This window comes from Acomys minous, assembly GCF_964271855.1.
Source record: "Acomys minous genome assembly, chromosome: 11".
NCBI classification, from domain to species: Eukaryota; Metazoa; Chordata; class Mammalia; order Rodentia; family Muridae; genus Acomys; species Acomys minous.
The window spans coordinates 70,465,833-70,492,770 of record NC_140492.1 but is presented as its reverse complement, the minus strand read 5'-3'; the positions used below and the strand labels follow the sequence as shown (position 1 = coordinate 70,492,770).

At 50.7% G+C, this 26,938-nt stretch overlaps 1 protein-coding gene across 15 annotated transcripts; it reads left to right on the top strand.

Moving 5' to 3' along the window:
• The first annotated feature begins 5,835 nt into the window (after positions 1 to 5,835).
• Positions 5,836 to 26,080, top strand: EIF4G1 (eukaryotic translation initiation factor 4 gamma 1). Of its 15 annotated transcripts, none has more exons than XM_084801592.1 (34): positions 5,836 to 5,990; positions 6,722 to 6,778; positions 6,994 to 7,087; positions 7,362 to 7,448; positions 8,006 to 8,026; positions 8,556 to 8,732; positions 8,971 to 9,037; positions 11,567 to 11,679; positions 12,469 to 12,561; positions 12,761 to 12,827; positions 13,087 to 13,893; positions 14,443 to 14,531; positions 14,621 to 14,807; positions 14,911 to 15,044; positions 15,148 to 15,306; positions 15,455 to 15,643; positions 15,818 to 16,015; positions 16,573 to 16,719; positions 17,273 to 17,509; positions 17,660 to 17,764; positions 17,852 to 18,011; positions 18,243 to 18,343; positions 18,956 to 19,058; positions 19,283 to 19,385; positions 19,794 to 20,020; positions 20,152 to 20,270; positions 20,365 to 20,537; positions 20,804 to 20,929; positions 21,064 to 21,145; positions 22,544 to 22,642; positions 22,750 to 22,884; positions 22,985 to 23,066; positions 23,195 to 23,335; positions 25,451 to 26,080. In XM_084801592.1, exons 3-34 carry the CDS (start codon positions 7,028 to 7,030, stop codon positions 25,633 to 25,635), a joined length of 4,773 nt encoding a protein of 1,590 aa, XP_084657718.1. In that variant the 5' UTR covers positions 5,836 to 5,990; positions 6,722 to 6,778; positions 6,994 to 7,027; the 3' UTR covers positions 25,636 to 26,080. The 15 variants fall into 15 exon arrangements, with proteins under 15 accessions (XP_084657718.1, XP_084657717.1, XP_084657714.1 ...); XM_084801591.1 differs by having other exon boundaries at positions 8,968 to 9,037; XM_084801588.1 differs by having other exon boundaries at positions 8,938 to 9,037; positions 15,458 to 15,643.
• Positions 26,081 to 26,938: the final 858 nt, after the last annotated feature.

Below are 26,938 nucleotides of genomic sequence, written 5' to 3'. Positions count from 1 at the left end.
TTAACCATTGAGTCACCTCCCAAAACCCTGTAACTCAGGATCTCAGCTGGAAAAGCAACAGCAGCTTTAGGACTCCACAGTTACATTGCTCTCACTTGGCAGCCTGTGTGAAAGGTTTAAGCCTTGGGTATCAAGCAAGCCTATTGTGTCAGTGTGACTGCTGCCTGGAAAAGCCTCTGTTACTGTCTAATAGTGAGAGAATGAGTTGTGTTATCTGGTTTCTAGATGCAATAACAGTAAGATAACTTAGGCCACTTGGAGGCAGAGACAAGCTGATCTCCCTGAGTTCCAGACCAACCTGATTTACATATTGAGACCTTGTCTCCGATAAGTAAAGTAAATAAATAAACAAACAAAAGCTTGATGTGGCTTAGTAGTAAATAAATATAAAAGCTTGATGTGGTCTGGTGCTGTGTCCAGTTGGTGGAATCCTTTTCTTGCATGCATGGAGCCCTGGATTCAGTTCCCAGCATTGCATGAATTGGGCGAGGTGGTACATAGAAGCAGTCAGTCTTGGCAACATACTGGGTTTAAGACCAGTCTGAGCTACAAGAGACCTATCTCAGACAAAAACCAGGGCCAGCATGGTGGTTCAGTGAGTAAAGGCACTTAACAAACCTGCTGACAGCTTGATATGCTATCTGGACATATGTGGTAGAAAGCGAACCATTAGCAGTTGTCTGAGGAGCCTCACATGTGCACTAGCATACACACACTCCAGACACACACAAAATAAGTTTATTTCAAAATTTTTACATAAATGTAATCCAGGTGTGTTGGCTCACACCTGTAATCTCACCACTCAGAAAACTGAGGCTTAAAGATTTTCAAGGTTTCAAACTGAGCCTGTTCTACAGTGAAATCTTGTCCCAATCCCCTAAATTATGCAGTGAAAAAACAAAACAATAAAAAGCCAAGCAATGGTGGCACACACTTTTAATCCCAGCACTCAGGAAGGCAGAGGCAGGTGGATCCCTGAGTTCAAGGCCAGCCTGATGCACAAAGTGAGTGCAGGACAGCCAAGGCTACACAGAGAAACCATGTTTGGGTGTGGGAGAAGTCACATGAAAGCAATAGCATGTTTGTGTTGTGATCAGTAAGTGTTATGCTGGAATGTGAAGAGCTACTGGGTACTTTTGACACGGCCTAAGGCCAGAGCCAGCTGCTATGGGCCTGTAAACCCAGGTATTTGTAAACCTGATAGAGGACTCGCTGCTGGCTTAGGCTACATAATGAGTTTAAAGCTACTGTGGATCAGCACTCGGGAGGCAGAGGCAGGTGGATCGCTGTGAGTTCGACATCAGCTTGTCTATAAAGAGAGTCCAGGACAGCCAGGGCTATTACACAGAGAAACTCTGTCTCCAAAGTAAAACCACCACCACCAACACCAACAACAACAACAACAAATAAAGAACAAACTTACCCATGGGCAACATAGTAAGGCCTTCTCAAAAATAAAAAAGAACCTGGGTCAGATGGGAATCTGAGACTAGGAGAGGCAAAGACTTCAGGATGTGGCTTGGAGTGGCAGAGGCAGATGGGAGGAAGAGCTCCTTCCCAAAGACCGGGCGTAATTCTGTTTGGCTAAGAATATAGAGTCCCGGGAAAGGTGGCGAAGGAAATTTCACTATAAATTCAGGCCCAGGCTGCGTGGTAGTGGTGGGGGTATGTGCCTTTAGGTGCAGCGCTCAGGTAGCAGGCTGATCTGTAAGGTCAAGGCTACCCTGGTCTTCAGAATAAGAATGAGGGCTGGAGAGATGGCTCAGTGGTTAAGAGCGCTGCCTGCTCTTCCAGAGGTCCTAAGTTCAATTCCCAGCAACCACATCGTGGCTCATGACCATCTATAATGTGATCTAACGCCCTTTTCTGGCCTGCAAGTGTACATGCAGATAGGAAATTGTATATATAACAATAAATAAATCTTAAAAAAAAAAAAGAATGAATTCCAGGCTTACAAAGAGAAATGCTTTGCTAAGAGTTCTCCCTGACGATGAGAATAGTTAAGTGGCAGGATCTGTCTGGAGAAAGCTCTGCCTGTCAGAGCCAGTTGATAAGGAATAGGAGATGGAGCCAGACCTGGAAGAGGAGAAGTGGGAAGTGAAAGGGAGCAGATTCGGTGGGCTTTGGTTCTAGGGGTGGAACTCGGGGCTCCTGGTTTGCGTGGGTAAGCGTTACACACGGAATCATGACCAGCCCTAGGATTTCCTGGCCTATGCAGGCTACTTTCATTTCAAACCACCTCAATGAACAACAGTGTATTTGGGGTGAAGTTGGGGACTCCATTGATTAAAGACCAAGGATGTTCATTCTGGGCATCTGTCTGGGGAAGGTTAGGATGTTTAAAAAGTTCAAAGCCAGCTGGCACCTTTAATCCCAAGCAGATTTCTGAATTTGAGGCCAGCCTGGTCTACAAATTGGACAGTCAAGGTTACACACATAGAAACCCTGTCTCGAAAAACCAAAAAAGAAAAGAATAAAAAATAAAGTGGGCAGGGGCTCTGGAGAGATGGCTCAGAGGTTAAGAGCACTGACGGCTCTTCGAGAGATCCTAAATTCAATTCCCAGCAACCACAAGGTGGCTCACCACCATCTGTAGTGTGATCTGACACCCTCTTCTGGCCTGCAGATGTACATGCAAATAGAGCACTCATAAACACAAAATAAATGATTCTTTAAAAAAAAAAAGAAAAGAAAAAGTTCAAAAGTGGTTTCTGGTTAGTAATGAACTGAGAGAGTCCTGAGGTCCACAGTAATTGATTTTTTGGGGGACAGTTTCTCTGTGTAGCCCTGGCTGTCCTGGACTCACTCTGTAGACCAGGCTGGCCTCAGAGATCTGCCTGCCTCTGCCTCCCGGGTGCTGGGATTAAAGGCGTGTGCCACCATGCTCAGCCAGTAATTGATTTTTATTTACTAGTTTGTTTAGGGAAAAAACAAAAAGCCAGCAGAGAAAGGAGTCCTACATGACAACAGTCATTCAATACAGTGAAAAGTCACAAAATACTATGCATTTTTACATTGTTTCCTTCTATAACTGAATATTTTGTTATTTATTCAAAACTGTTGCTCAAGTCTTTTAGAGTAGTGGTTTAGTTTCCTAATGCCCCCACCCACTCATCTGGTGTGTGTGTGTGTGTGTGTGTGTGTGTGTGTGTGTGTGTGTGTATGTGTGTCTATGGATATTTGTATTGTGGAGGTAGACATGCATATGTGTGCATGTAGAGGCTGGTGTTATACAGAGGAGCTGTCAATCTTCCTTTTTGAAACAAAATCTCATAAATATAGATCTCACCTGATTCAGGTAAACTGGCTGGCTGGCAATCCCTAGGGCTCTTCCAAGAGAGTCTTCGGGAGTAGATTCACTTTCTTTTCCTTCCTTTTGCTTTTTTGGGTTTTGTTTTGTTTTTTTTTTTTTTGAGACAGGATTTCTCTGTGTAGCCTTGGCTGTCCTGGACTCATTTTGTAGACCAGGCTGGCCTCGAACTCACAGTGATCCACCTGCCTCTGCCTCCCAAGTGCTGGGATTAAAGGCGTGCGCCACCACACCAAGCCTGTTTTGTGTGTTTTTAGAAAGTATTTCACTATGTAGTGCCCATAGGTCTGTAGCTCATTTTGTAAACAGGATGGCCTGGAACTCGGAGATCTGCCAGCCTCTGTCTCCTGTACACTGTGATTAAAAGTGTGCACTACCCTGGGTGTGGTGGTGCACGCCTTTAATCCCAGCACTTGGGAGGCAGAGGCAGGTGGATCACTGTGAGTTCGAGGCCAGCCTGGTCTACAAAGTGAGTCCAGGACAGCCAAAGCTACACAGAGAGAGACCCTGTCTCGAAAAAAACCAAAAGAAAGAGAAAGAAAGGAAGAAGAAGAAAAAAGAAAGTAAATGTGCACCACCACTGCTTTAGAATGCAATTTTGATTCTGAAAAAAGCTGTGGTGTAGTGATGATCTCTCTTTAAAAAAAAAAAAATAGGGGCCAGGCATGGTGGTGTACGCCTTTAATCCCAGCACTCGGGAGGCAGAGGCAGGTGGATCGCTGTGAGTTCGAGGCCAGCCTGGTCTACAAAGTGAGTCCAGGACAGGCAAGGCTACACAGAGAGACCCTGTCTCGAAAAACCAAAAAAAAAAAAAAAAAAAAGTGAGACTGGAGCCAGGAGTGGTGGCGTACATTTGTAATCCCAGCACTCGGGAGGTAGAGGCAAGAGGATCTCTGTGAGTTCAAGTCCAGGGCAGTCGGGCCTCTACTACACAGAGAAACCCTGTCTGAAAAACAAAAACAAAAAAAAAAGGAAAAATTGAAACCAGCCTAGCTCAAGTCTCAGGGTTTTTTGTTTGTTTGTTTTTGTGCTGGGATTAAGGGCATGCACTACCACACCCGGCAGGTCTCAGCTTTTAGCTATCATGGTTTTTGTTTGTTTGTTTGGGTTTTGTTGTTGTCTGTCTGTCTGTCAGTCTTTCTTTCTTTCTTTCTTTTTTTTTTTTTGAGACATGGTTTCTCATTGTAGCTCTGGCTGTCCTGGAACTATTTCTCTAGACCAATCTGGCCTTGAACAGAGAATCACCTTCCTCTGCCTCTGGAATGCTTGAATTAAAGGTGTGAGTCACCACTGCCCAGTTCAGAATTTTCCTATTTTTAGCCAGGTGGTGGTGGCGCATGCTTTTAATCCCAGCATTTGGGAGGCAGAGGCAGGTAGATCGCTGTGAGTTTGAGGCCAGCCTGGTCTACAAAGTGAGTCCAGGACAGCCAGGGATACACACAGAAACCCTGTCTCAAAAAACTAAGGGAAACATTATTTTTAAATATTTATGTGTATGAGTGTATTGCTTTTACATATATCTGTGCACCACATGCATGCCTGGTGCCTATAGAGGCCAAAAGAGGGCAGGATCCTAAGGGACTGGAGTGACAGATAGTCGTGACCTGCCATGTGGGTGATGGGAATTGAACCCAGGTCTCCTTGAAGAGCAGCCAGTGCTCTAACCAGTGAGCCATCTTTCAGAACTCTTCCTTTTGTTTGTTTTTTGAGACAGGCTTTTTCTGTGTAGCCTGTCTTAAAGCTTTATAGACCAGGCTGGCCTCGAACTCACAGAGATCCGCCTGCCTCCTGCCTCCCTGAGTGCTGGGATCAAAGGCGTGCACCTAGCACAATTATGGTCAGCTTTAAAATAGGCAGATTTGTCGGGCGTGGTAGTGCACGCCTTTGATCCCAGCACTCAGGGAGGCAAGAGGTAGGCGGATCTGTGAGTTCGAGGCCAGCCTTGGTCTACGAGTCCAGGACAGCCACGGATGCTAACACAGAGACCTGCCTCGAACAACAAAACAAAACAAAACAAACAAAAAGGACTAACGGTCACTAACTCGTGCCAGTCTCCCTGCCTTGCCCATCAGAATTCTGGGGATCACAGACAGCACCTCTACACTAGGCTTTGGGATCGCTTCTTCCACTAGTCTGCCTTCCCCTAGGAGACTTTTTGTAAACAGCGAATATAAAATTGCCAATTTAGTTAGCATGCATCGATTCTTTCGGTGCAACACTCCATTTCCTTTGTTAATAGGCCTATCCAAAGATCAGATCCACAGCATTTTCAGAGGCAGTGTGCCATCTCCTAGGGCAGGACTGCGTTTAAACTCAGCACTCTCGGCTCCCGGCCGGCACTTCGCTTAGCGCTCACGCGCGCAATAAATGCTTGCTCAAAGTATGAATGAACTAAAAAGAACCGCCCGAGCCTCAGAGGGGGTCGGCCTGGGAGTTCCAAAGTTCGGGAGGGGACACGGGGGCGGGCAGTGGGCGTCACGTGACGGGGCGGAGCAAATCCCATGTGCTTCCCCGGCGCCAGCGCGGCTCCGCCCTCTGCGCCGGTCACGTGGGGCGCCGGCTGCGCCTGCGGAGAAGCGGTGGCCGCCGAGCGGGATCTGTGCGGGGAGCCGGAAATGGTTGTGGACTACGTCTGTGCGGCTGCGTGGGGCTCGGCCGCGCGGACTGAAGGAGACTGAAGGTAAAGCCGCCATGTCCGGGCCCGACCCGGCCCCCCACCCCTCCCCCCGCATCCGCCGCCATCCGGGCCGGGGCCCGCCACCCTGCGCCGCCGCCGGGGCGCCCCGGTCCCGTGCCCGCGCCCAGGCCCTAGTCGCCAGGCCGATCCCCGGCCCACGTGTGCCGGGTCGGGCCCGGGGTGGGGGTGGGGAGCAGGGCCCGGGCGGGGAGGGCGCTGGGGTGGCGGCGCGACTGCCACCTCTTCTCCGGGCCTGGGCCGTGGCCCGGCCGCAGGCTGCGCGGCGCAGACCCGCCGCCCCCTCCCCCTGCGGGGCCCGGGCGGCCGCCGGGAAGTGACACGTTGTTCTTTGGCACTGGCCGCGTTGCGCAGGGCAGGGAGGCGGCGGCGGCGGGCAGGGAGGAGCCCCCAGCCCCGCCCGGCGGCCGACCCTCGTCTGCCCCGAGCCGCAGCCGCCGCCGCTGCTGCCGCCCGCCCTGCTGGGGCGGCCAGACCCGCGCGCCCTTCCTGGCTTGTGTTCCCGGGCGGCCCCAAGGCCTCTCCGGCCCCGCGCGAGTGCCCTGCGCCAGGCTCCGAACTCGGTGTCCCCGGGTGGGGGGTGGGGATATCACGGCCGAAGCAGCCGGCTTCATTTGTGATCCGGGAGCCTGGTGCCAGCGAGACCTGGAATTTCCGGTCTGGTTGGTCTTGGGCCCCGTGGAACCAGGTTGATACCCCTCACCTCCCAACCCCAGGCCTTCGGATGCCCAGAACCTGTAGGCCGCACTGTGGACTTATTCTTAACCGAGGGGGTGAGTGAGGGGGCTGTTTTGAGCAGGCAAGGGTGGGGTCGGGGTGATGCGGTGTGTTGGTGGGGGTCCACAGGCTGTATCTTTTCTGTTCTCCACTCCCCTGTCACCTCCCTTGATCGGTGTTGGCCCTAGCTCTTGGTACAACATTTTCCCCCCAGCCCGTTTGCCATAAGCTTGGGTCCTTTCCCGGTTGCGAGCGCTGCTCTTTCCAACAGGTGCTGGGGGGACCCTGATGTGGCACCAAATGAAATGAACAAAGCTCCTCAGCCCACAGGCCCCCCACCCGCCAGGTCCCCTGGACTCCCACAGGTAATCAAGGCTAAATGAACCAGGACTCTGGTGGGGGTGGAGGTCACCGCAGCTCTCAGTTTTCCCACCCCCATCTGTGTCAGGTCAAAGTGCAGCTGCCTGCTGCCAAATTGAGATAGGGCCCCTTGGCTGTCCCTGGGGCTGTCACAGGGAGCAAACATGTGGACTGCTGGGGCTGTTATACTGCAGGTCTGCTCCCCTTATTTCAGCAGCTTTGGGTTTCGGCTCCACCCAATGTTTCCCCTCTTCCTGAACTCTGGTCTCTCCCCTTCAGCCAGCGTTTCCCCCGGGGCAGACTGCACCGGTGGTGTTTAGCACGCCACAAGCGACACAAATGAACACGCCTTCTCAGCCCCGCCAGGTGAGGGGCTGTGGATAGAGTAGGGCACTGGGTGGGCACTGGGAAAATGTGCTGCTGGTTTGGGGCTAGTATGGGAACTATGGGGGCTGTGTATAACCTGCCCCCCCCCCCCATTTCCCGACAGTTGCTCTGTGTTCTTTTGTCCCGTGTTAGTTACTTATGGTGGCTGACCCTTTGTGAAGTTTGTAGTCTGTGAGTGTGGCATTACTGGGGTCGTAATGACTTTGGGAATTGGGTGCGGTGCTGTGGTCCCTGTCTCTTTGCCTGTTACACAAGGAGGCTGCTGTTACCCTGTCTTCTCCACTTTCTCTTTCAACTGTGATGATATAAACGGTCCAGCTGTGCTTTCTTTCTTTCTTTCTTCTTCTTCTTCTTCTTCTTCTTCTTCTTCTTCTTCTTCTTCTTCTTCTTCTTCTTCTTCTTCTCCCCCCCCCCCTTTCTGTTCTCCAAGTTCTTCCCAAGTGGAAGGATTCTTTTCCTACCTACTTCGCTCCCCCTAACCCCCCTCCATCACCTTGGGGATAATTGTCGTCTTTCCTGCCCCCATGTGCTCTCAGGGAGGATTCAGGTCTCTGCAGGTAATACCCCTTACCCAATCCTGCGCTACCTCTTTGGTGTCACCCCATCCTCTACCCTAGTCCATAGCTAGACACCAATTGGAATGTTCAGGGTAGGACTTTGTTTGCTGTTTAGGTCTTTAGCTTGAGTCCAGACACTGCATGCTAGAGGTTTACTGTTGAAGAACAAGTATCCCAGACCTGGAAGACTGTTGCATGTAGCAGTTAACCTCAGTACCTGAGATGAAATAGTGCATGCTGGGGAGTATGTTGCCTAGAAGGGCCTTACTTAGGCATGCTGCATCTTGATGTTAGGGATCCTCTGTGGAGGGACAGTCTGGCATGGCAGTGAGAGTGCAGGATACAAAGTATTCATCAAGGTTTGGAGATTAGTACAAGCGGCTACTTGGTCATTGGGTCTTGGAAGGATTGGTCTCCGTGCTCTGAGGCCTGCAGTCCTCTTTAAGTTTGTATGGACATTGTGGAGTGCTGATTTTGCTGTCCGTTCCCTCTCCCTCGTGACCCCAACTGCTTTCCTCCTTCCTAATAGCACTTCTACCCTAGCCGGGCTCAGCCCCCGAGCAGTGCAGCCTCCCGAGTGCAGAGTGCAGCCCCTGCCCGACCTGGCCCAGCTGCCCATGTCTACCCTGCTGGATCCCAAGTAATGATGATCCCTTCCCAGATCTCCTACTCAGCTTCCCAAGGAGCCTACTATATCCCTGGACAGGTGAGGCTGGGGGCTGGAAGACAGGCTGCTTTGTGCCTCATCCTCCGCCTCTCCTACCTGACCTTCTAGACCCACTTCTCTTATAGAGGTGGGACTTCCGGTCACTGCCCAGGCTTGGCTTACCCTGCTTCATAATCTGACATGGTGTTCGTAGCTTTCCTCATCTCCTTCTTTTCCCTCCTTTCTCTCCCCCAACCCCTATCAGGGGCGTTCCACATATGTTGTCCCAACACAGCAGTACCCTGTGCAGCCAGGAGCCCCAGGCTTCTATCCGGGTGCAAGCCCTACCGAGTTTGGGACTTACGGTAAGCAGGGGAAGGAGTCTGTGGTGAGAGTGCGTCCTAGGGAACATCTCACGTCCTCAGCACCTCTAAACTCTTAAGCCCTTCCTCAGCATGGTTTGGTTTTTCAATGACAGAATTAATAGGTTAGGAATTGGTGCCTAATGTTTAACTTGCGTTGGTAAAGGAAGATTTGCTCCTTTGCTAAGAGAGTTGCAATCTTCCCCATTTGAAGAAGCACAGGGTTAAGCCAGGCATGTCGTCGTATGCCTTTAATCTTAGCCAGCACTCAGGAGGCTGAGGTAGGCAGGTCTCTGAGTGTGAAGCCAACCTGGTCTACATAGTGAGTTCCAAGACAGCCAGAGGTGCATAGTTGAATCCTGCCTCAAAAGAGAAAGAAAGAAGGAAACCCCACAGGATCAGGGCCTTCAAGTGGCTTCTGTGGACCAAAGCACTTGGCCCCGAGCCTGATGCCATGAGTTTGATCGCTTGGACCTAGGTGGTGGAAAGAACTGACTTTCAGAAAGCTGGGCGAGGCGGCAAGCACCTCTGATTCCAGCACTGGGGAGGCCGAGGCAGGTGGAGCTCTGAGTTCAAGGCCAGCAGGATTTACAAAGTGAGTGCAGGCTAGCCAAAGCTACACAGAGAAACCCTGCCCTGAAAAACTTAAACCCCTGCCTTAACAAGTTGTCCTCTCACCTCCACTCATAAGCCGTCGTGTTCAGTCATGCACACACTGAGTAAATCAACTGACCATTGCCGGGCGTGGTGGTGCATGTCTTTAGTTCCAGCACTCGGGAAACAGAGGCAGGTGGATCTCTCAATTTGAGGCCAGCCTGGTCTACAAAGAGAGTCCAGGACAGCCAAGGCTACACAGAGAAACCCTGTCTCAAAAAACAAAACAAAATAAACTGATCATTTAAAAGGAAAAAAAAAGGCAGTGGTGGCACACACCTTTAATCCCAGCACTTGGGAAGCAAAGGCAGGTGGATCTCTTGAGTTTGAGGACAGCCTGGTCTACAGAGTTAATTCGAGGACAGCCAGGGCTACACAGGGAAGCCCTATCTCAAAAAGAAAACAACAACAAAAAAACCCCAATAGCCATGCATTGGTGGCGCACACCTTTAATCCCAGCATTCGGAGGCAGAGGCTGGTGGATCACTGAGTTTGAGACCAGCCTGGCCTATAAAGTGCGTCCAGGACAGCCAAGGTTACACAGAGACTCCTTCTGGGAGTAGGGGGGGGGGGAGGGATCCAAAGAGCAAAAACAAACAACAAACAAAAGCCCATTAAATAAGTAAAGGGGTAGAGATACAACTCAGTGGCTGAGAGTGATCTGCTCTTGTAGAGAACCCATGTTCCATATTAGTACCCAAGTCAGGCAGGCTACAACTGTAGCTTTCTCCCCCTGGGAGAATCCAACACCTCTGGCTTTTGGGGGTACCTGTACACACACATATTTCCACACAGACACATAATAAAAAATAAACTGAAAGAAATTCAGGCTCCAGTCTGATGCTGTGGTGTACGCCTTTTAATGCCAGCACTCCGCAGGCAGAGGCAGGTGGATAGCTGTGAGTTCAAGGCCAGCCTGGCATACAAAGAGTTCAGGACAGCCAAGACTACACAGAGAAACCCTGTTTGGGGGGAGCGGGGGAAATGAGGCCAAGTTAATGGACTTTCTATATGGTGCTTTCATAGTTGAGAGACAGTAACATGGATTTGGGTGGGTTTTGCATTTAATTTTCATTTATGTTCAAAGAATTATTATGAACCATATGTAATTTGGTTTGGTTTTTTAGGTAGTCTGGCTTGGCCTGGAGCTTGCTGTGGAAGCCAGGCTAGCCTCAAACTTGTAGTGATCCCCCTGCCTCTGATGGCTGGAATTACAAGTGTGTACTACCCTGCTAGCTTACAGCAGTAGCTAAAAAATTTTCCCATCAGGAAGATGTTAAGTCTCTACTTGTGATACGTGTATAGTTGTGTGTGTGTGGGATTTAAGTAGATAACCAGCATTGATGGTTTCAAAAGGAACAAGTGGGAATTAGGGATGAGTTACAAGTTTACCCCACTTTGGAAACAATTGCATTAGGGAATTAGTTTTTATTTCTCTTGGGCCCAATGTTACTTTTTGTTGCCGTTGCCCCTTGCAAAGGGCTGCATTAGGAGTTGGAGTCAGCTTGAGTGGAATGGCTCTTCCTTCTCTGCCAAAGAGCGGATTGTGTCTCAAGTTGAGAGTGTGCATGTGTTGCTGGGTAGGGTACATCCGAGTGCCTCGTGGGGTAGAACAGAACCTGGGAGCTGTGTAGAGAGGAAGGAGTTCCTGCCTACAAGGTGTGTGTGTCTATGTGAGGAATTCTTGTAAATGCAGTTGAAACTGGTTCCTCTGCTTTGACAGACACCTAATTCCCTAGGGAGGCGGGCAGGGCAGGGCAAGGGGCCGGCTCTATATGATGAGAGGTTTCTGCAGTGGGAGGCGCTCAGGCACATATTAGTATATGTTTGGGTCCTGATGCTGTCACAAATCTTCCTTTCTGTCCTTCTTCCCCCAAGCTGGTGCCTATTACCCAGCCCAAGGTGTGCAGCAGTTTCCTGCTGGTGTGGCTCCTGCCCCTGTTCTGATGAACCAGCCACCCCAGATTGCTCCTAAGAGGGAACGAAAAACTGTAAGTAGCAGCGAGGGGCTCTGGGACACCTGGGAAGGGAAATTCATGGCCTGGTGTTGCTAGACTGTTGTACCTGTGGGAGCAAAAAATCATAGTCCTTCATCTGGCATAAGGTCTGTGGAGTAAGAAGGCCCCTTCTAAGGGGACTGCAGTGTAGAAGCGACTCACGGGAAGACTAACGTGGGCAGCAGGGAGAGTCCCAAGAGACTTGGGCTCTAGTAGGCTCACAAGATATGTGAGGGTTTGGGGGTTGCTGGTGGTTAGCTTTGGAAATGGTTTGTTTTCTGTGCTCCTCACCCCTTAGTCCTGGAAGCTCTGGAGGCCTACGCCTCTGCTCAGTCCTCAAGCCCTGGGCATGGTGCCCAGAATAGGGTGCCAGGGCTGGGGAAGCCGCTGAGTCACCCTGGCTCCACCCACTGCATCTGGGCCCTACCCCTAGAGATCAGGCCGACTAGCCACAAGTGAGCTAGCTGGATGCTAGCTGGGGGTCTTGAGCCCCAGGGTGTGTGGCTATTGACTCAGGGGTTGCTGGTGGGTAGAGGGGAGGGAGGGAGGGGCATTGTGATGTACAGGGCTGCTCTGTGAGGTCAAAAGTCTTGAGGGTGGGGGCTAGGGCAGCGACTACAAGAGCAGCCGGATGGGTTGACAGTAGAACTCATGGGGTTTCTGGCACCCACCCACCTGCTTCCCAGTAGGGGTGGGAGGTCGGCCCCGAGTTTTAGGAGTGGGACAGGGTGGAGCCGTGGGCTCCTTCTGCTTCCCACTCATCCTGTAGCTTTTTTCCCTCAGATCCGAATTCGAGACCCAAACCAAGGAGGGAAGGATATCACAGAAGAGATCATGTCTGGGGCCCGCACTGCCTCCACCCCCACTCCTCCCCAGGTACTGTCAGCGTTTGAGTGACGCCTTGGCTTGGACAGCTATTCTGCCCTGGCTTCCCAAGTCACCTGATCTTTTCTTTCACCTAAGGGGTTTGTTTCCCTGGTCTCCTGGATTTCTAGGCAGAGCTAAAGTAGAAATGACTAGGAAAGAAGGGTGTGGAACTCCTCAGTGCAAACTTGTAACACTTTGTGTCCTGCAGACGGGAGGCGGTCTGGAGCCTCAACCCAATGGGGAGTCGCCTCAGGTTGCTGTCATTATCCGGCCAGGTAAGCAAGGCAGTAGCACAGCCTTTATGGGGATGTGGGGGAGTAGGAGGATTTTAACTTGAAGGAGGTGGAGTGATGTGAACTGAGCACCAGAGAAGAATGATTTCGGTTCACGTGGTGGGTTTGAAGTCAGCTGAACAGTGAAAACAGCCTTGGGGTGGAGAGGCTTGGGATGTGGTCAAGAGTGTTAAATTGGAAGTAACCTTGACTGGGAGGAGGAACAGCAGCAGTGAAGGATCACACATGCATTCTTGTGCAGATGACCGGTCACAGGGAGCAGCCATTGGGGGGCGGCCAGGACTGCCTGGCCCGGAGCACAGCCCTGGCACAGAATCTCAGCCTTCATCGCCTTCTCCAACTCCATCACCACCCCCAATTTTGGAGCCGGGGTCTGAGTCTAATCTTGGAGTCCTCTCTCTTCCTGGGGACACTATGACAACGGGGATAATGCAACTGTCTGTAGAAGAATCAACCCCCATCTCTTGTGAAACCGGGGAGCCATATTGCCTCTCTCCAGAACCCACACTTGCTGAACCCATACTGGAAGTAGAAGTGACACTCAGCAAACCCGTTCCAGAACCTGAGTTCTCTTCCAGTCCTCTCCAGGTTCCCACGGCCCTGCTGTCTCACAGGGCGGAGACTCATGAGCCCAATGGTGTAGTCCCTTCTGAGGATCTGGACCCAGAGGTGGAGTCAAGCACAGAGCCAGCTCCTCCCCCTCTTTCAGCTTGTGCTTCTGAGTCTCCTGTGCCCATCGCTCCAACTGCCCAACCCGAGGAACTGCTCAACGGAGCCCCCTCGCCACCAGCTGCGGACCTAAGCCCCGTCAGTGAGCCAGAGGAGCAGGCCAAGGAGGTTGTTTCATCAGTGCCACTGGCCGCCATTCTCTCTCCCCCTCCACCTGCGGCTCCTGCAGATATTTCTCCTGCTCAGGAGGAGGAAATAGAGGAGGAGGAGGAAGGCGGAGACGTTGAGAGTGAGAAGGCAGGAGAGGACCTACCCCTTGACAGTGCTCCTGTCCTAGCCCAGTTGTCTCAGAACTCGGAGGTGGCGGCAGCCACCCAAGGTAAGGAGGCGTGGCTAGATGATTGATGTTGCCCCCTCCAGGGATGCTTCCATCATCACCTCCCATTTGGCATCTTTTCTGTTTTGTTTTGTTTTTGAGACTGGGTTTCTAGCTTGGACTGTCTAGGAACTTGCTGTGTAAGACAGGCTGGCCTCAAACTCAGAGTTCTGTCTGTCTGCCTCTGACTCCCAAGTGCTGGAGTTAAAAGCACAGCATCCCACAGAATAGACTCCCATTTTGGCCAGTAATAGACCCTAAGAAAGAGAGTGAAGACTCAGGTTGTCTAGTTTTTTGTTTTTAACATCAGATCTTATGTAGCCTGGTCTGGTCTTGAACTCCTGATCCTTTGTGTGTCTGTCTCCCAAGTTCTGGTATTACCTGAGTGTGCCACATGATGCCTGGTTTACAGAGAGCATTTTAGAGCCTCAAGTGGGATTGATGGATAGAGAGGATTGCTGTGACTGGTTTTTATTTTTACTTTTTTCTCTATATATTAGGGATACTTTTTAAATTGTTCACACCGTACCCTCCTCTCTCTTCTCCTTCTAGTGGCAGTATCTGTGCCAAAGAGGAGACGGAAAATTAAAGAGCTAAATAAGAAGGAGGCTGTGGGTGACCTTCTGGACGCCTTCAAGGAGGTAAGGGAGCGATCAACAGTTGAGGGAGACGAGACAGTTTAGGGGCAGTGCTTATACAACTGAACCTGGGTGTTCATCTGTGCTTGAAGGTGGACCCAGCAGTGCCAGAGGTAGAGAACCAGCCTCCCACAGGCAGCAACCCCAGCCCAGAGTCTGAGGGCACCACTGCGCCCCCACAGCCTGAGGAAGCAGAGGAAACCTGGGACTCAAAGGAAGACAAAATTCAGAATGCTGAGAACATCCAGCCTGGGGAACAGAAGTATGAGTACAAGTCAGGTGTGTTCACGGAGCGTGAGAGGCTGAGCAGGGCTGGCCTGTTTATGTGAGAGGTGGATAGCCCTGTTGGGGTACAGTGGGACTGATGCATCCTGTCTTGCAGATCAGTGGAAGCCTCTAAACCTTGAAGAGAAGAAGCGTTATGATAGGGAATTCCTGCTGGGTTTTCAGTTCATCTTTGCCAGTATGCAGAAGCCAGAAGGATTGCCTCATATCACCGATGTGGTGCTGGACAAGGTTGGTGTTTTGAGGGGGGTTGGTTTGACCTGGAAGTGCCTGAGGTCCTCAAAGAGACCACAGTAATCCAGACCTGTTTCTAAGACACACATCTTGTTTGCAGGCGAATAAAACACCACTTCGGCCACTGGATCCCTCCAGATTACCTGGCATAAATTGTGGCCCAGATTTCACTCCATCTTTTGCCAACCTTGGCCGACCAGCCCTCAGCAACCGCGGGCCCCCGAGGGGAGGGCCAGGTGGGGAGCTGCCCCGAGGGCCGGTGAGTGGGGCTGGCTGAGGGACAGATGGGTAGAATGTGGGGTCTTATGTGTCTCCCCTTTGGGGAGAAGTCTACCGTGCTATGTGGTGATGGGGTTATGTATGCATTTGAGGTTCTGTCTTCAGTCTTGTCCTTACCCTTTGTCTAGCAGGCTGGCCTAGGACCCAGGCGCTCTCAGCAGGGCCCACGAAAGGAGACGCGCAAGATCATTTCCTCAGTGATACTGACCGAAGACATAAAACTGAACAAAGCAGAGAAGGCTTGGAAACCCAGTAGCAAACGGACAGCTGCTGATAAGGATCGAGGAGAAGAGGATGCTGATGGAAGCAAGACCCAGGTACTAGGGAATCTGGCCATTAGTCTCCATCTCTGCTTCTCAAGACTTGCCTTCTGAGCCACTTTACTCCCAGTGTCTGGGCTTAGTCCTTAGTGTTTTGTCCTGTCTCAACAGCCTGTGTTTATCTTGAGACTTGACTAGCTCCTGTCTACTCTCTACCCTCTCTTCCCACAGGACCTGTTCCGCAGGGTGCGCTCCATCCTAAATAAGCTGACACCCCAGATGTTCCAGCAGCTGATGAAGCAGGTGACACAGCTGGCCATTGACACCGAGGAACGCCTCAAAGGAGTTATTGACCTCATCTTTGAGAAAGCCATTTCAGAGCCCAATTTCTCTGTGGCTTATGCCAACATGTGCCGATGCCTCATGGCGGTTAGTGTCCACCATTTGCTCAGTCTTTTTAGTTTTTCGAGACAGGGTTTCTCTGTGTAGCCTTGGCTGGCCTGGACTTTTGTAGACCAGGCTGGTCTCGAACTCACAGCGATCCGCCTGCCTTTGCCTCCCGAGTGCTGGGATTAAAGGCGTGCGCCACCACGCCCGGCTTGCTCAGTCTTACAGATTTTTTTTTATCTTTTTTTTTTATTTAATTGCCATATCATTTTATCTGCCTGTGTGTGTAGTTGCGTCTGTCACAGCCCAATTAGTAGTTAGGATAACTGACGGACTCAGTTGTCTCTCACCTTTATGTGGATTCTGGAGATGAAACTCAAGACTGCCCAGCTTGCATGGCAAGCCTCTTGACCCACTGAGCCATCTTGCTAGCCCAGTTTTCTAAATCTTACTGTCTAGCTTCCTACATCTTCCTGGGGTTCCTGGAGTCCAGCTTTCCTTGGCTTTCCCTTGCCTGTTAGGATAGCTCAGTGTGCAGTACAGTACAGTCCTCCTTTGCCCTGTACTGATCCCAGTGTGATGTTCTCTCTGGCCTACAGCTCAAAGTGCCCACTACAGAAAAGCCAACAGTGACTGTGAATTTCCGAAAACTGTTGTTAAATCGGTGCCAGAAGGAATTTGAGAAGGATAAAGATGATGATGAAGTTTTTGAAAAAAAGCAAAAGGAGATGGACGAAGCTGCTACGGTGAGAAACCATCGCCAATCACACCCTGTGCTTCCCACCCGCCTCGCCAGCTAGAGCTTGGCCTTAGAGGTCTGGGCATGGTACTGAGGATCTTGGGGGCTCTCTACCTTAGGACAGCAGTGCCTAGTGCTCAGCTGGCAGTCTGCCTAAGAGAGAGGAGGAGATGTTAGCCAAGTGGTTATTTGGTTTTGTTCTTAGCTTTTTTTTTTTTTTTTTTTTTTAAAGACAGGGTTTCTCTCTGTAGCCCTGGCTGTCCTGGAATCACTTTGTAGACCAGGCTGGCCTCAGAATCACAGAGATCCGCCTGCCTCTGCCTCTTAAGTGCTGGGGTGACAGCGCGTGTGTGTATGTGTGTGTGTGCGCGCGTGTACACATGTGTATGATGTGCATGCCTGGTGGAGGGCACTGGAATCCAGAGTTACAGTTCTGAGCTATCTTGTGAGTGCTGAGAACTGAATCCAGGTCTCCAAGAGCAGAAGTGTTCTTAACCACTGACTATCGCTCTCAGTCCCCTGTTATCTTTTTGACATAGTCTTCGTCCTGTCACTGATAGGCAGAAGAACGGGGGCGCCTGAAAGAAGAGCTAGAAGAGGCCAGGGACATAGCTCGGCGGCGCTCTTTAGGGAATATTAAGTTCATTGGAGAGTTATTCAAGCTAAAGATGCTAACAGAAGCAATAATGCATGACTGTGTGGTGAAACTACTTAAGAACCATGATGAGGAGTCCCTGGAATGTCTCTGCCGTCTCCTCACCACTATTGGCAAAGACCTGGACTTTGCAAAAGCCAAGGTAGAGGTCCTGGGGTATGGTGGGAATGGGTAAGGCAAGTGGGCCTCCTGCTTACTGACAGTATACAGGCTGAGAGGTCTGGGATGCTTAGCCAGTGTCAGAGGTGAAGTATGAGAAGTTCCTGGCCTGATGGATCCCTTTGCTTCCTAGCCTCGAATGGATCAGTATTTCAACCAGATGGAAAAAATCATTAAAGAGAAGAAGACCTCATCTCGTATCCGCTTTATGCTGCAGGATGTTCTCGATCTGCGGCAGGTGTGTCCCCCACTCCAGGCCCTCACACTGCCTTGTGTGCTCCCTGCTGACCCTAAAATAACTGCTATTTTCATTTTGGTCCCAAAGAGCAATTGGGTGCCACGCCGAGGAGATCAAGGTCCTAAGACTATTGATCAGATCCATAAGGAGGCTGAGATGGAAGAGCACCGAGAACACATCAAAGTGCAGCAGCTCATGGCCAAGGGCAGCGACAAGCGCCGGGGTGGCCCTCCAGGCCCGCCCATCAGTGAGTTTGAGGCTAGGACTAAGGAGGAGACAGTGAGGCTCCTGGAGGATATGAGGGTATCGTGCTTTCCACTGATGACTTCTGTTAGTGCCACGTGTCTGGGCCACTGAGACCACGTGATGGGATTGAGGATCTGAGGAAAAGAGGCTGAGGGTGCCTGAGAAGGGGTTGCTAGCTAGCAACTTGTTACACCAACATGCTCCTCTTTTTTCCCCCTTGTCACTGTCTCAGACCGTGGCCTTCCACTTGTGGATGACGGTGGCTGGAATACAGTCCCCATCAGCAAAGGCAGCCGCCCCATTGATACCTCACGGCTCACGAAGATCACAAAGGTAGGGTTTTATTCTGGAATAGGTGAGTTGAAAGGTGAGGAGATGAAGTATGTATTAGTCCCCACAGCTAGGGTGGTGATGGCTGAACTTCTCTTCATCAACTAGTTAGGTGATGTGTCTGTTCACATTGGTCTTAGTAAACTGACAGGAACACCAAAATCAAGCTAAGAGTGAATGTACATTTAACTGATAGAGAAAAGTTAAAGGGTGATACTTTATCCTCTATAAAGTATATATAGAGAGAGTTTGGGATGGTAGGGTAAGAGTACTGGCTACTTTCCCAGAGGCCCAAGTTCAGTTCCCAGAAACCACATGATGGCTCACAACCATCTAATCTGATGCTGAGGGCTAATGTCCTCTTCTGGCCTGGAGACATACATGCAGACAGAACACCATATAAATATTTCAGGTGTGTAGAATTTCAGTTCCACTGTCTGAATGATTACTTGATTCAACAACAGTTATTCCTTTATGTGATGTATGTACTGTCTGACTATATAGTCAGGCTTGCCACATCCCTCCTTTGGGCCATTCATCCAGAGTGGCTGTGTGGGGTAGTGTGGGCTGAGGGCTTACGCGAGGTCAGGGATGTGAGTCTACTCTCTTCTGCAGCCTGGTTCCATCGATTCTAACAACCAGCTCTTTGCACCTGGAGGACGACTGAGTTGGGGCAAGGGCAGCAGTGGGGGCTCAGGAGCCAAGCCCTCAGACACAGGTATGGCGGCCATGGTAGGGAGCCGGGCAGTTGCTGTTCTCATCTCAGAATAAGTAGTTAGGGAATGAATAAAGGAGTCCTGCCCATGATGCCAAGGAGTGAATTCCTTTCCTGTCCTAAATGATGAGGGCTGCATAAAGCAGGAAAGGGAGCGCAAGATGTGCGCTCCTGGAACCCTGGCTCGGAAGGCAGAAGTGGGTTAATGCACTTTTCTGCCTCCCTAGCACCAGACGCTACTCGTCCAGCTACTAGTACCTTGAATCGCTTTTCTGCTCTTCAACAAACATTACCCACAGAGAACACAGAGAGCAGACGTGTTGTACAGAGGTGAGAGTTTCAGGTGTGGGGTGGTTGTTAGCAAATACTGAAATTGGGTTTTGGTTGTCAAAGCATAGGTGTTTCTCATATGTGTGAGTTTTTGTTGTTTTGTTTTTAAGGTTTATTTATTTATTAAGTATACAGAGTTCTGCCTGCACGTGTGCCTGCAGGCCAGGAGAGGGCACCAGATCTCATTGTAGGTGGTCGGGAGCCACCGTGTGGTTGCTGGGAATTGAACTCAGGGCCTCTGGAAGAGCAGCGTTCCTAGCCTTGGAGTCGTCTCTCCAGCCCCCTGATTGCTTATACTTGGATAGCTTGGACGTGTCCTTGATGACAAAGGACAACTGAGACTCAGCGCTTGCCCTGCATATTGGATAGTCACATGAAAGTCCACATAAATTTGTCTTCATCTTCTAGGAGTAGCTTAAGCCGGGAACGAGGTGAGAAAGCTGGGGACCGGGGAGACCGGCTAGAGCGGAGTGAGCGGGGAGGTGACCGTGGGGACCGACTTGATCGTGCCAGAGCACCTGCCACCAAGCGAAGTTTCAGCAAGGAAGTGGAGGAGCGAAGTAGAGAGCGGCCTTCCCAGCCTGAGGGACTCCGCAAGGCAGCCAGCCTCACTGAGGATCGCGGCCGGGACCCTGGTGAGAAGGAAGGGAAGGCTGGCAGAGCAGTGGAGGAGGCGGGGTTGGCTGAGTGGTACTCAGTGCTCTCCGACCTCCTGGGGAGCTCCAAACGCAGGCAAGATCAGCAACTGAAACCTTCTTCCCTGTAGTGAAGCGGGAAGCCACTCTACCTCCAGTGAGCCCTCCAAAGGCTGCACTCTCTGAGGATGAGGTGGAGAAGAAATCTAAGGCCATCATTGAGGAATATCTCCATCTCAATGACATGAAGGTTGGCACTGGGAAGGGGAGCCATGCTAGCTGGCATGGTTGTACATGTGGGCCCAGGAATGACGGTTTTCTTGCTCGTGCCTTTTCCTCCTCAGGAGGCAGTGCAGTGTGTTCAGGAATTGGCCTCACCCTCCTTGCTCTTCATCTTCGTGCGGCTTGGCATTGAGTCCACGCTGGAGCGTAGCACCATTGCCCGTGAGCATATGGGGCGACTGCTGCACCAGCTGCTCTGCGCAGGGCACCTCTCAACTGCACAGTACTATCAGGGGTATGATCAGTGTGGCCACGTACCCACCAATTAATTCCTCCTCTCTGGGATTTCTGGAACCTTGGGTTAAGTGCGTAGGCCAACTATTCTATCAACTTTGTGAGGGGTGAAAAGTAGCTTTAGCTTGAGATTGTCTTATGTCTAGAAAATGTTTCTAGGGAGCCCCCCCCCCACACACATTTGGTTCTTATTCATGTTGTATTTCCCTCTAGACAGGGGAAGGTCTAGCCTGTGTCCAAATGCCCTGGCTTTCATTCTCTTTGCAGGCTGTATGAAACACTAGAATTAGCCGAGGACATGGAAATTGATATCCCTCACGTATGGCTTTACCTGGCAGAACTGATAACGCCCATTCTCCAGGAAGATGGGGTGCCCATGGGAGACCTATTTAGGTAAGCCTTCCTCCCTTTGTGGGTGCAAGAGAGACAAAGAATGAAGTGAGACAAGTTGAATGCTTGTGTTTGGAGCGGGATGGAATAACATTGAGGGCTGTGGAGGCCATGAAGATTGATGATTTTTCTTACAGGGAAGTTACGAAGCCTCTGAGACCCATAGGCAAAGCTACTTCTTTGTTGCTGGAGATCCTGGGTCTCTTATGCAAGAGCATGGTAAGTTGGCCCTTCAGAGGGGATGAATGTGGCTTAGCTGTGCTGGAGACCATGGAGTCTCTTGGCTCAGATGGCCTGCAGTTGCCTTTTTTTTTTTTTTAAGATTTGTTTGTTTATTATGTATATAGTGCTCTGTCTGCATGTACACCTGCACACCAGGAGAAGGGGATCAGATCACATTATAGATGGTTGTGAGCTACCATGTGGTTGCTGGGAATTGAACTCGGGACCTTTGGAATAGCAGCCAGTGAGCTTAACCTCTGAGCCATCTTTCCAGCCCCGGCCTGGAGTATTTGTAATGCCAGGACACTTTGATACTTGAAAGTATTAAGTAGTAGGCAGTTTGTGTCATGAGTTCTGCCTGAGCTGACTGTTAGAGCCATGGCTGACAGTCATCATATGCTGAGCCCTTGGGGTTACACCAGTTACAGTGTGAACTCCAATGTGGTACAGGAAAAGCAGGAGACGGGAGCTTCAACAATCAGAGTGAAATGTGAAAAATAGGAAAAACAGTGCCTCAGTGCTGTGGAGTGCAGAGTGCTTACTTGGCAGTGTCTGCTTGCAATAGAAGGCCTTCTTTAAAGAGCACTGAAGCTGTCGTGAAAGTTACCTGGTGACTGGAATGGAAAGCTTTGCGAGTGGTGCCCATAGTGGTGAAAAATTGGGGCGTGTAGTGTGAAGAGTTTGTGTCTGGAACTTGGAGGGATCAGGCAAGGTGGAGAGGGACTCAAGACTTCTGAGGGTGTGGGGTATTACTGCTGCTTACTGAACCTAGGAAACCAGCAGGCATATCTACTAGTTCTTTGGGTTTTTTTCAGACGGGGTTTCTCTGTATAGTCCTGGCTGTCATGTTGCACCACCACTGCCTGCCAGTTTGTTTGTTTCAAACAAATGTTTACTTGGAATAATAAAAGGCTCAATGGTTAAGATCTTAGATTTATTTTTATTTTGTATGTATGAGTATTTTGTTTGCATGCATGTATGTATGAGCATGATCATATGTGTGCCACATGCTTGCATGGTTCAGAAGAGTATAATAAATATTAAAAAAGAATACCACTAAAGCTGTTTTGGAAAAGAAATGTAGGTAAAATATACTCAAGTGAGATGTGTAGACTTGGTTGTTTACCTTTTTGATCCAGTGATTTCTTGAGAGTTCTACAAATGCTAATTGATATTTTTTCTAGAGGCTTTCCTAATGTCATAGCTATGTGGCGGTGGGTGAGTTCCTGTTGCCTGGGGTGTGTGTTTGCTCTCGGCTTGGAGAGTCTTGCCTGTGTGGTATCTACATGGTATACTTAGTTGGATGGCTAATGCAGAACTATTGAGACCTAAGAGCCACAGGCCATGGTAGGGGTGGGTATTGAGGTGCCAATTTGTTTTTGTTTTGTTTTTTAGGGTCCCAAAAAGGTGGGGATGCTGTGGCGAGAGGCTGGGCTGAGCTGGAGGGAGTTTCTAGCAGAAGGCCAAGACGTTGGCTCATTTGTGGCTGAACAGGTTTGAGGCTGAAGTTTAGTTATTGTGCATTTGTGGCCTGCTGATGCATCTTTCCCTCACCTTTTACACTGTAGTCTTGACCTTGGCTGTGGGTCATTCTTTTATAGAAGGTGGAATATACCTTGGGAGAAGAGTCTGAAGTTCCTGGCCAGCGGGCGCTTGCCTTTGAGGAGCTGCGCAGACAGCTGGAGAAATTGCTGAAGGAGGACAGCAGTAACCAGCGGGTGTTTGACTGGATAGAAGTATGCTTCTCCTGGACACTGGGGGAAAGACGGGAGGGGACCAGAGTGGATACTTAGACTCATAACTTACAACTCATGGGCTATTGGTTTCTCTGCACAGGCCAACCTGAATGAGCAGCAGATAGCATCCAATACATTAGTTCGAGCCCTCATGACAACTGTCTGTTATTCTGCAATTATCTGTAAGAAGCCAGGGAAATGGGATGAGGGTGGGCCAGGCAGACAAATGGAGGGAAACTGGGTTTGGTCTTCACCTTCCTGGGTCAAACCAGGTGAAGTCTGCATTATTCCACTGTCTTCTTCTCTGTAGTTGAGACTCCTCTCCGAGTGGATGTTGCAGTGTTGAAATTTCGAGCAAGACTGCTACAGAAATACCTGTGTGATGAGCAGAAGGAGCTACAAGCACTCTATGCCCTCCAGGCCCTTGTAGTGACCTTAGAACAGCCTGCCAGTAAGAGCCAGGCTGCAGGGGTGAGGGTGGGCCAGAGGGACTTGCCAGAGAGAAGAGGGTGGTTGTGGAAGGTGGGTAAAGAGCAAAATGTCCTGATGGTTTGACTGAGACCTTACCCTACGCTCTGCTTGCTTCTTTGCCTACAAATGGAATGAGTTAATCTAAGCCTTGAGGGTTGCTTGTCTGCCAGCTTTGTGCTTGACCGGTATGACAGTTATGCGGAGGTGATAAACAGTAGCATCTTTAAGATACCATGTGCCCACTCTTGTCTGGCACAAGGCTGAAATGCTTGGCTTACCTTGCCTTCTTACCTCATAGCTGTTGTGGGTTTATCCCCATATTCCACACTGGAAAGATAGAGGCTTATGAACATGTGTGAGATTTGCAAATTGAGCATGTGGTTATTTTCAGGTGTTGAAGTAACTGTAGTGAGAAAATAGAGCACAGCTCTGTGCTGCCTGGAGTCAGAGACAGCATGAGTGCTGGAAGATTTGAAGATGGTGGGTAGGAATTGCTTAGCTGGGAGCTAGAGAGCAGGCAGGCCCTGAGTTGGAAGAAAGACATGACAGAGCTGAAGAAGGGTTCATCAACAAGAGGGACTGGAGAAGTGGGGCCAGGGGGCAGGTGCTTCAGACCACGTAAGTAGTGTCAGGGCCTTTGCACTTGGAGCTGAGCGTTGCTCACCTTGGGATCTAACACCAGAGGTAGAGAGGTAGGAGGATCTCTAGCAGAGCGAGGCCAGCCTGGGCTGCTTAGACCCTGTTGCAGAGGATACGTCCCACCCCCAGCTGGTCAGTGACTCTCAGGAGACAGCAGAAGGTAGGTCTCCTGTGAGGTCAAGAGGTTAGGCCTACACACTTGAAAACAGACCAGAATGGCACTTGAAGCCTAAGTGCCTTTAAAATACTATTAGCTGCATACTTCCATTCTACAGCGGGGGAGACCGAGGCTTTCCTAGACAGGTCCTATAGGGACGGTCACTTCTTCCAGTGGGTCAGAAAAGGATATGGGTTGGCTTCAAGAGTGAGAGCCCTGGGCTGGGCGTGGTGGCACACACCTTTAATCCAGCACTCAGGAGGCAGAGGCAGGTGGATCACTGTTAAGTTCAAGGCCAGCCTGGTCTACAAAGTGAGTCCAGGGCAGCCAAGGCTACACAGAGAAACTTAGCCAAGGAATAGTTGTGAGGTACCCTTTGTTGTGTTAAAATTGGAAAATGTGGCTAAAATTTGTAGAGCGGAGTAGATGAGCAGTTGTAGAACATTCTCCGAGAGTGTGCATGGATTCTGGAGCACAAGGGTGGGATAAGTGAAGGACCAGCTGCACCCCAGACAGGCGGCATGCCCAGAGGGATGTCAGCCTGAACTTCCCATAGTTGGTAAGCCCTGTTCGTTGATGTCACCTTGGAACTGGGCTTGAGGTCCTCTGCTTTATTCAGTTTGTAGTTTGTAAGGAGTGGGATGGACAGTGTTCTGGGATTGCATTGTAAGACAAGCACTTGAGGAAAGTCTCTGATGGCTGAAGACAAGGGTCAGAGGAGGTTCGGAGAAGTCCACCAGGAAGATGGTGAGAGAAATGATACCATTGGCAGAGAGTGTAGCACTCTAAGAGGCCAGAGAGAATTCAGATGTGGGAAAAGCGGTTTTGTCAGATGTGTCTGCCTTAGCCTCTCCTCCTGGACTTGAACTCAGATGCCCAGTTTCCAACTTTGATTTGGTTTCTGAGGTACAATCTTAAAGTAGTTAGCGCTGGCCTAGAAAAATCTATTGTAGACCAGGCTAGCCTCAAACTCAGAGATTTGCCTTCCTCTGCCTTGAACACTGGGATTAAAACATGCACCTCCACATTTTGGCTTTCGTTTTTCTCCCGTTTTCAGACAGTTCTGCAAATGTGCCAACTTGGTATCTTGATCTGCCTCTGTCTTTCAAATATTTGGGGAGTTAATGATCAAGTAGGCTGGTACTCTGTCATGAGATGAGCCTTCTGTCAGAGGCCTAGTCACTGAATGCCAGGATGGTAGGTCAGGGCTGTGTTTTACAGTGTCTCTTTGGAAGCGCTCTGGGTATAGACTGGTAAGGCTTTGCCTAGTCACTTAATTGATGTTCTTGTGGCTTGCAGATCTGCTTCGAATGTTCTTTGATGCTCTGTATGATGAGGACGTGGTGAAGGAAGACGCCTTCTACAGCTGGGAGAGCAGCAAGGATCCTGCTGAACAGCAGGGCAAGGGTGTGGCCCTTAAATCTGTCACAGCATTCTTCAATTGGCTTCGAGAGGCTGAGGAGGAGGAGTCTGATCACAACTGATGGCGGGTGGGGCCGGGCACTTGGAGCCATGGACACAAGTGGATGGCCCAGCCAGCCAGCCGCCTGGACTGCAGGGGGGCGGCGGCAGCAGTGGCGGCAGTGGGTGCCTGTAGTGCGATGTGTCTTGAGCTAATAAAGTGGCTGATGAGGCAGGATGGCTTGGGGCTGCCTGGGGCCCCCCTCCAGGATGCTGCCAAGTGTCCCTCTCCTCCCCCCAGGGCACAGATATATATATAAAGTCTTGAAATTTGGTGTGTCTTTGCGGGGGGGAGGGGCACTACCGCCTGCCTCTAGGGTCCTTTTTTATTTTCTGAAATCACTCTTGGGACTGCCGTCCTCGCTGCTGGGGGCATATGCCCCAGCCCCTGCACCACCCCTGCTGCTGCCTGGGCAGGGGGAAGGGGGGGGCACGGTGCCTGTAATTATTAAACATGAATTCAATTAAGTTCGCTGCCTCTTCACTGATCTGCTCCGTTGCAGGAGTATGGATAGCGTGTGCATCTTCCTTACAGATTTGGCAGTCGTTGATACCTATCTCTTTGCTTACTAGTACCTTTTGGGAACCTGGGGAGTTGCTCTTCTGGAGGGTTGGTCTCTCCAGATTGGCTTGGTATGTTGAAGATGGACGATGAGTGCTATAGGCTACTTAAGACTTTCGGTCCTATCAGATTGATTTAGGCCTTGGGTTCAAGGCCCTTACAGCCAGAGAAGCCGGGAAGGCGGTGTTCTATGTAAAACGACTGCATGGCCTACCGGCTTCCGCCCTCAGTATGGCTCCGCAGTGGACTGGAGATGCAGGCTGTTTGGATACCAAGGCTGTCACTGAGTGGCTGTGACGTAGGCTTGCCCCGCCTGCTCTGGGTGGGCACAGCCCGCGCTTACGTCACCGGCCCTGTTCCCCTCTCCCGGGAGCTGTAGCAGACGCGCTGCTCCCACCCCCTCCCCTTCTCACAGCCTGTCCCCTCCCCGGTGGTGACCGCGGCCCGACCCTCTGCAAGGCGATGGCTCGGGTCCCGAGCGCGGGCTAGCTTGCCTGGGTGCTCTGCCATGGGCTGTATTGGCTCTCGGCGCTCAGCCGGTCAGGGTAAGAGGCGGAGGCCGGAGCATGGATAGGGAGTAGGGCTACACAGCTGCCCGGTGGGGCCGTGGGTGGTAGGGGTTGTGAGGAGGGGGCTGGTAGAAGAGGGAGGAGCCAGCGTCAGAGAGGCGGGTCGGGCCAGATGAGCGAACCGTGAGGGGGCTAACCGACTCTGGCTTGTTCTGTGGCCTGCCTGCCACTGGGATTTTCCGTGGTGTGCTCACC

Coding starts and splice junctions, on each gene's coding strand:
- EIF4G1 (XM_084801580.1), top strand. CDS start 7,028: ATGAACAAAGCTCCTCAGCCCACAGGCCCCCCACCCGCCAGGTCCCCT. Junction 15,644..15,817: donor CTGATGGAAGCAAGACCCAG/GTACTAGGGAAT, acceptor CTCTTCCCACAG/GACCTGTTCCGCAGGGTGCG. Junction 22,643..22,749: donor GCTCATTTGTGGCTGAACAG/GTTTGAGGCTGA, acceptor ATTCTTTTATAG/AAGGTGGAATATACCTTGGG.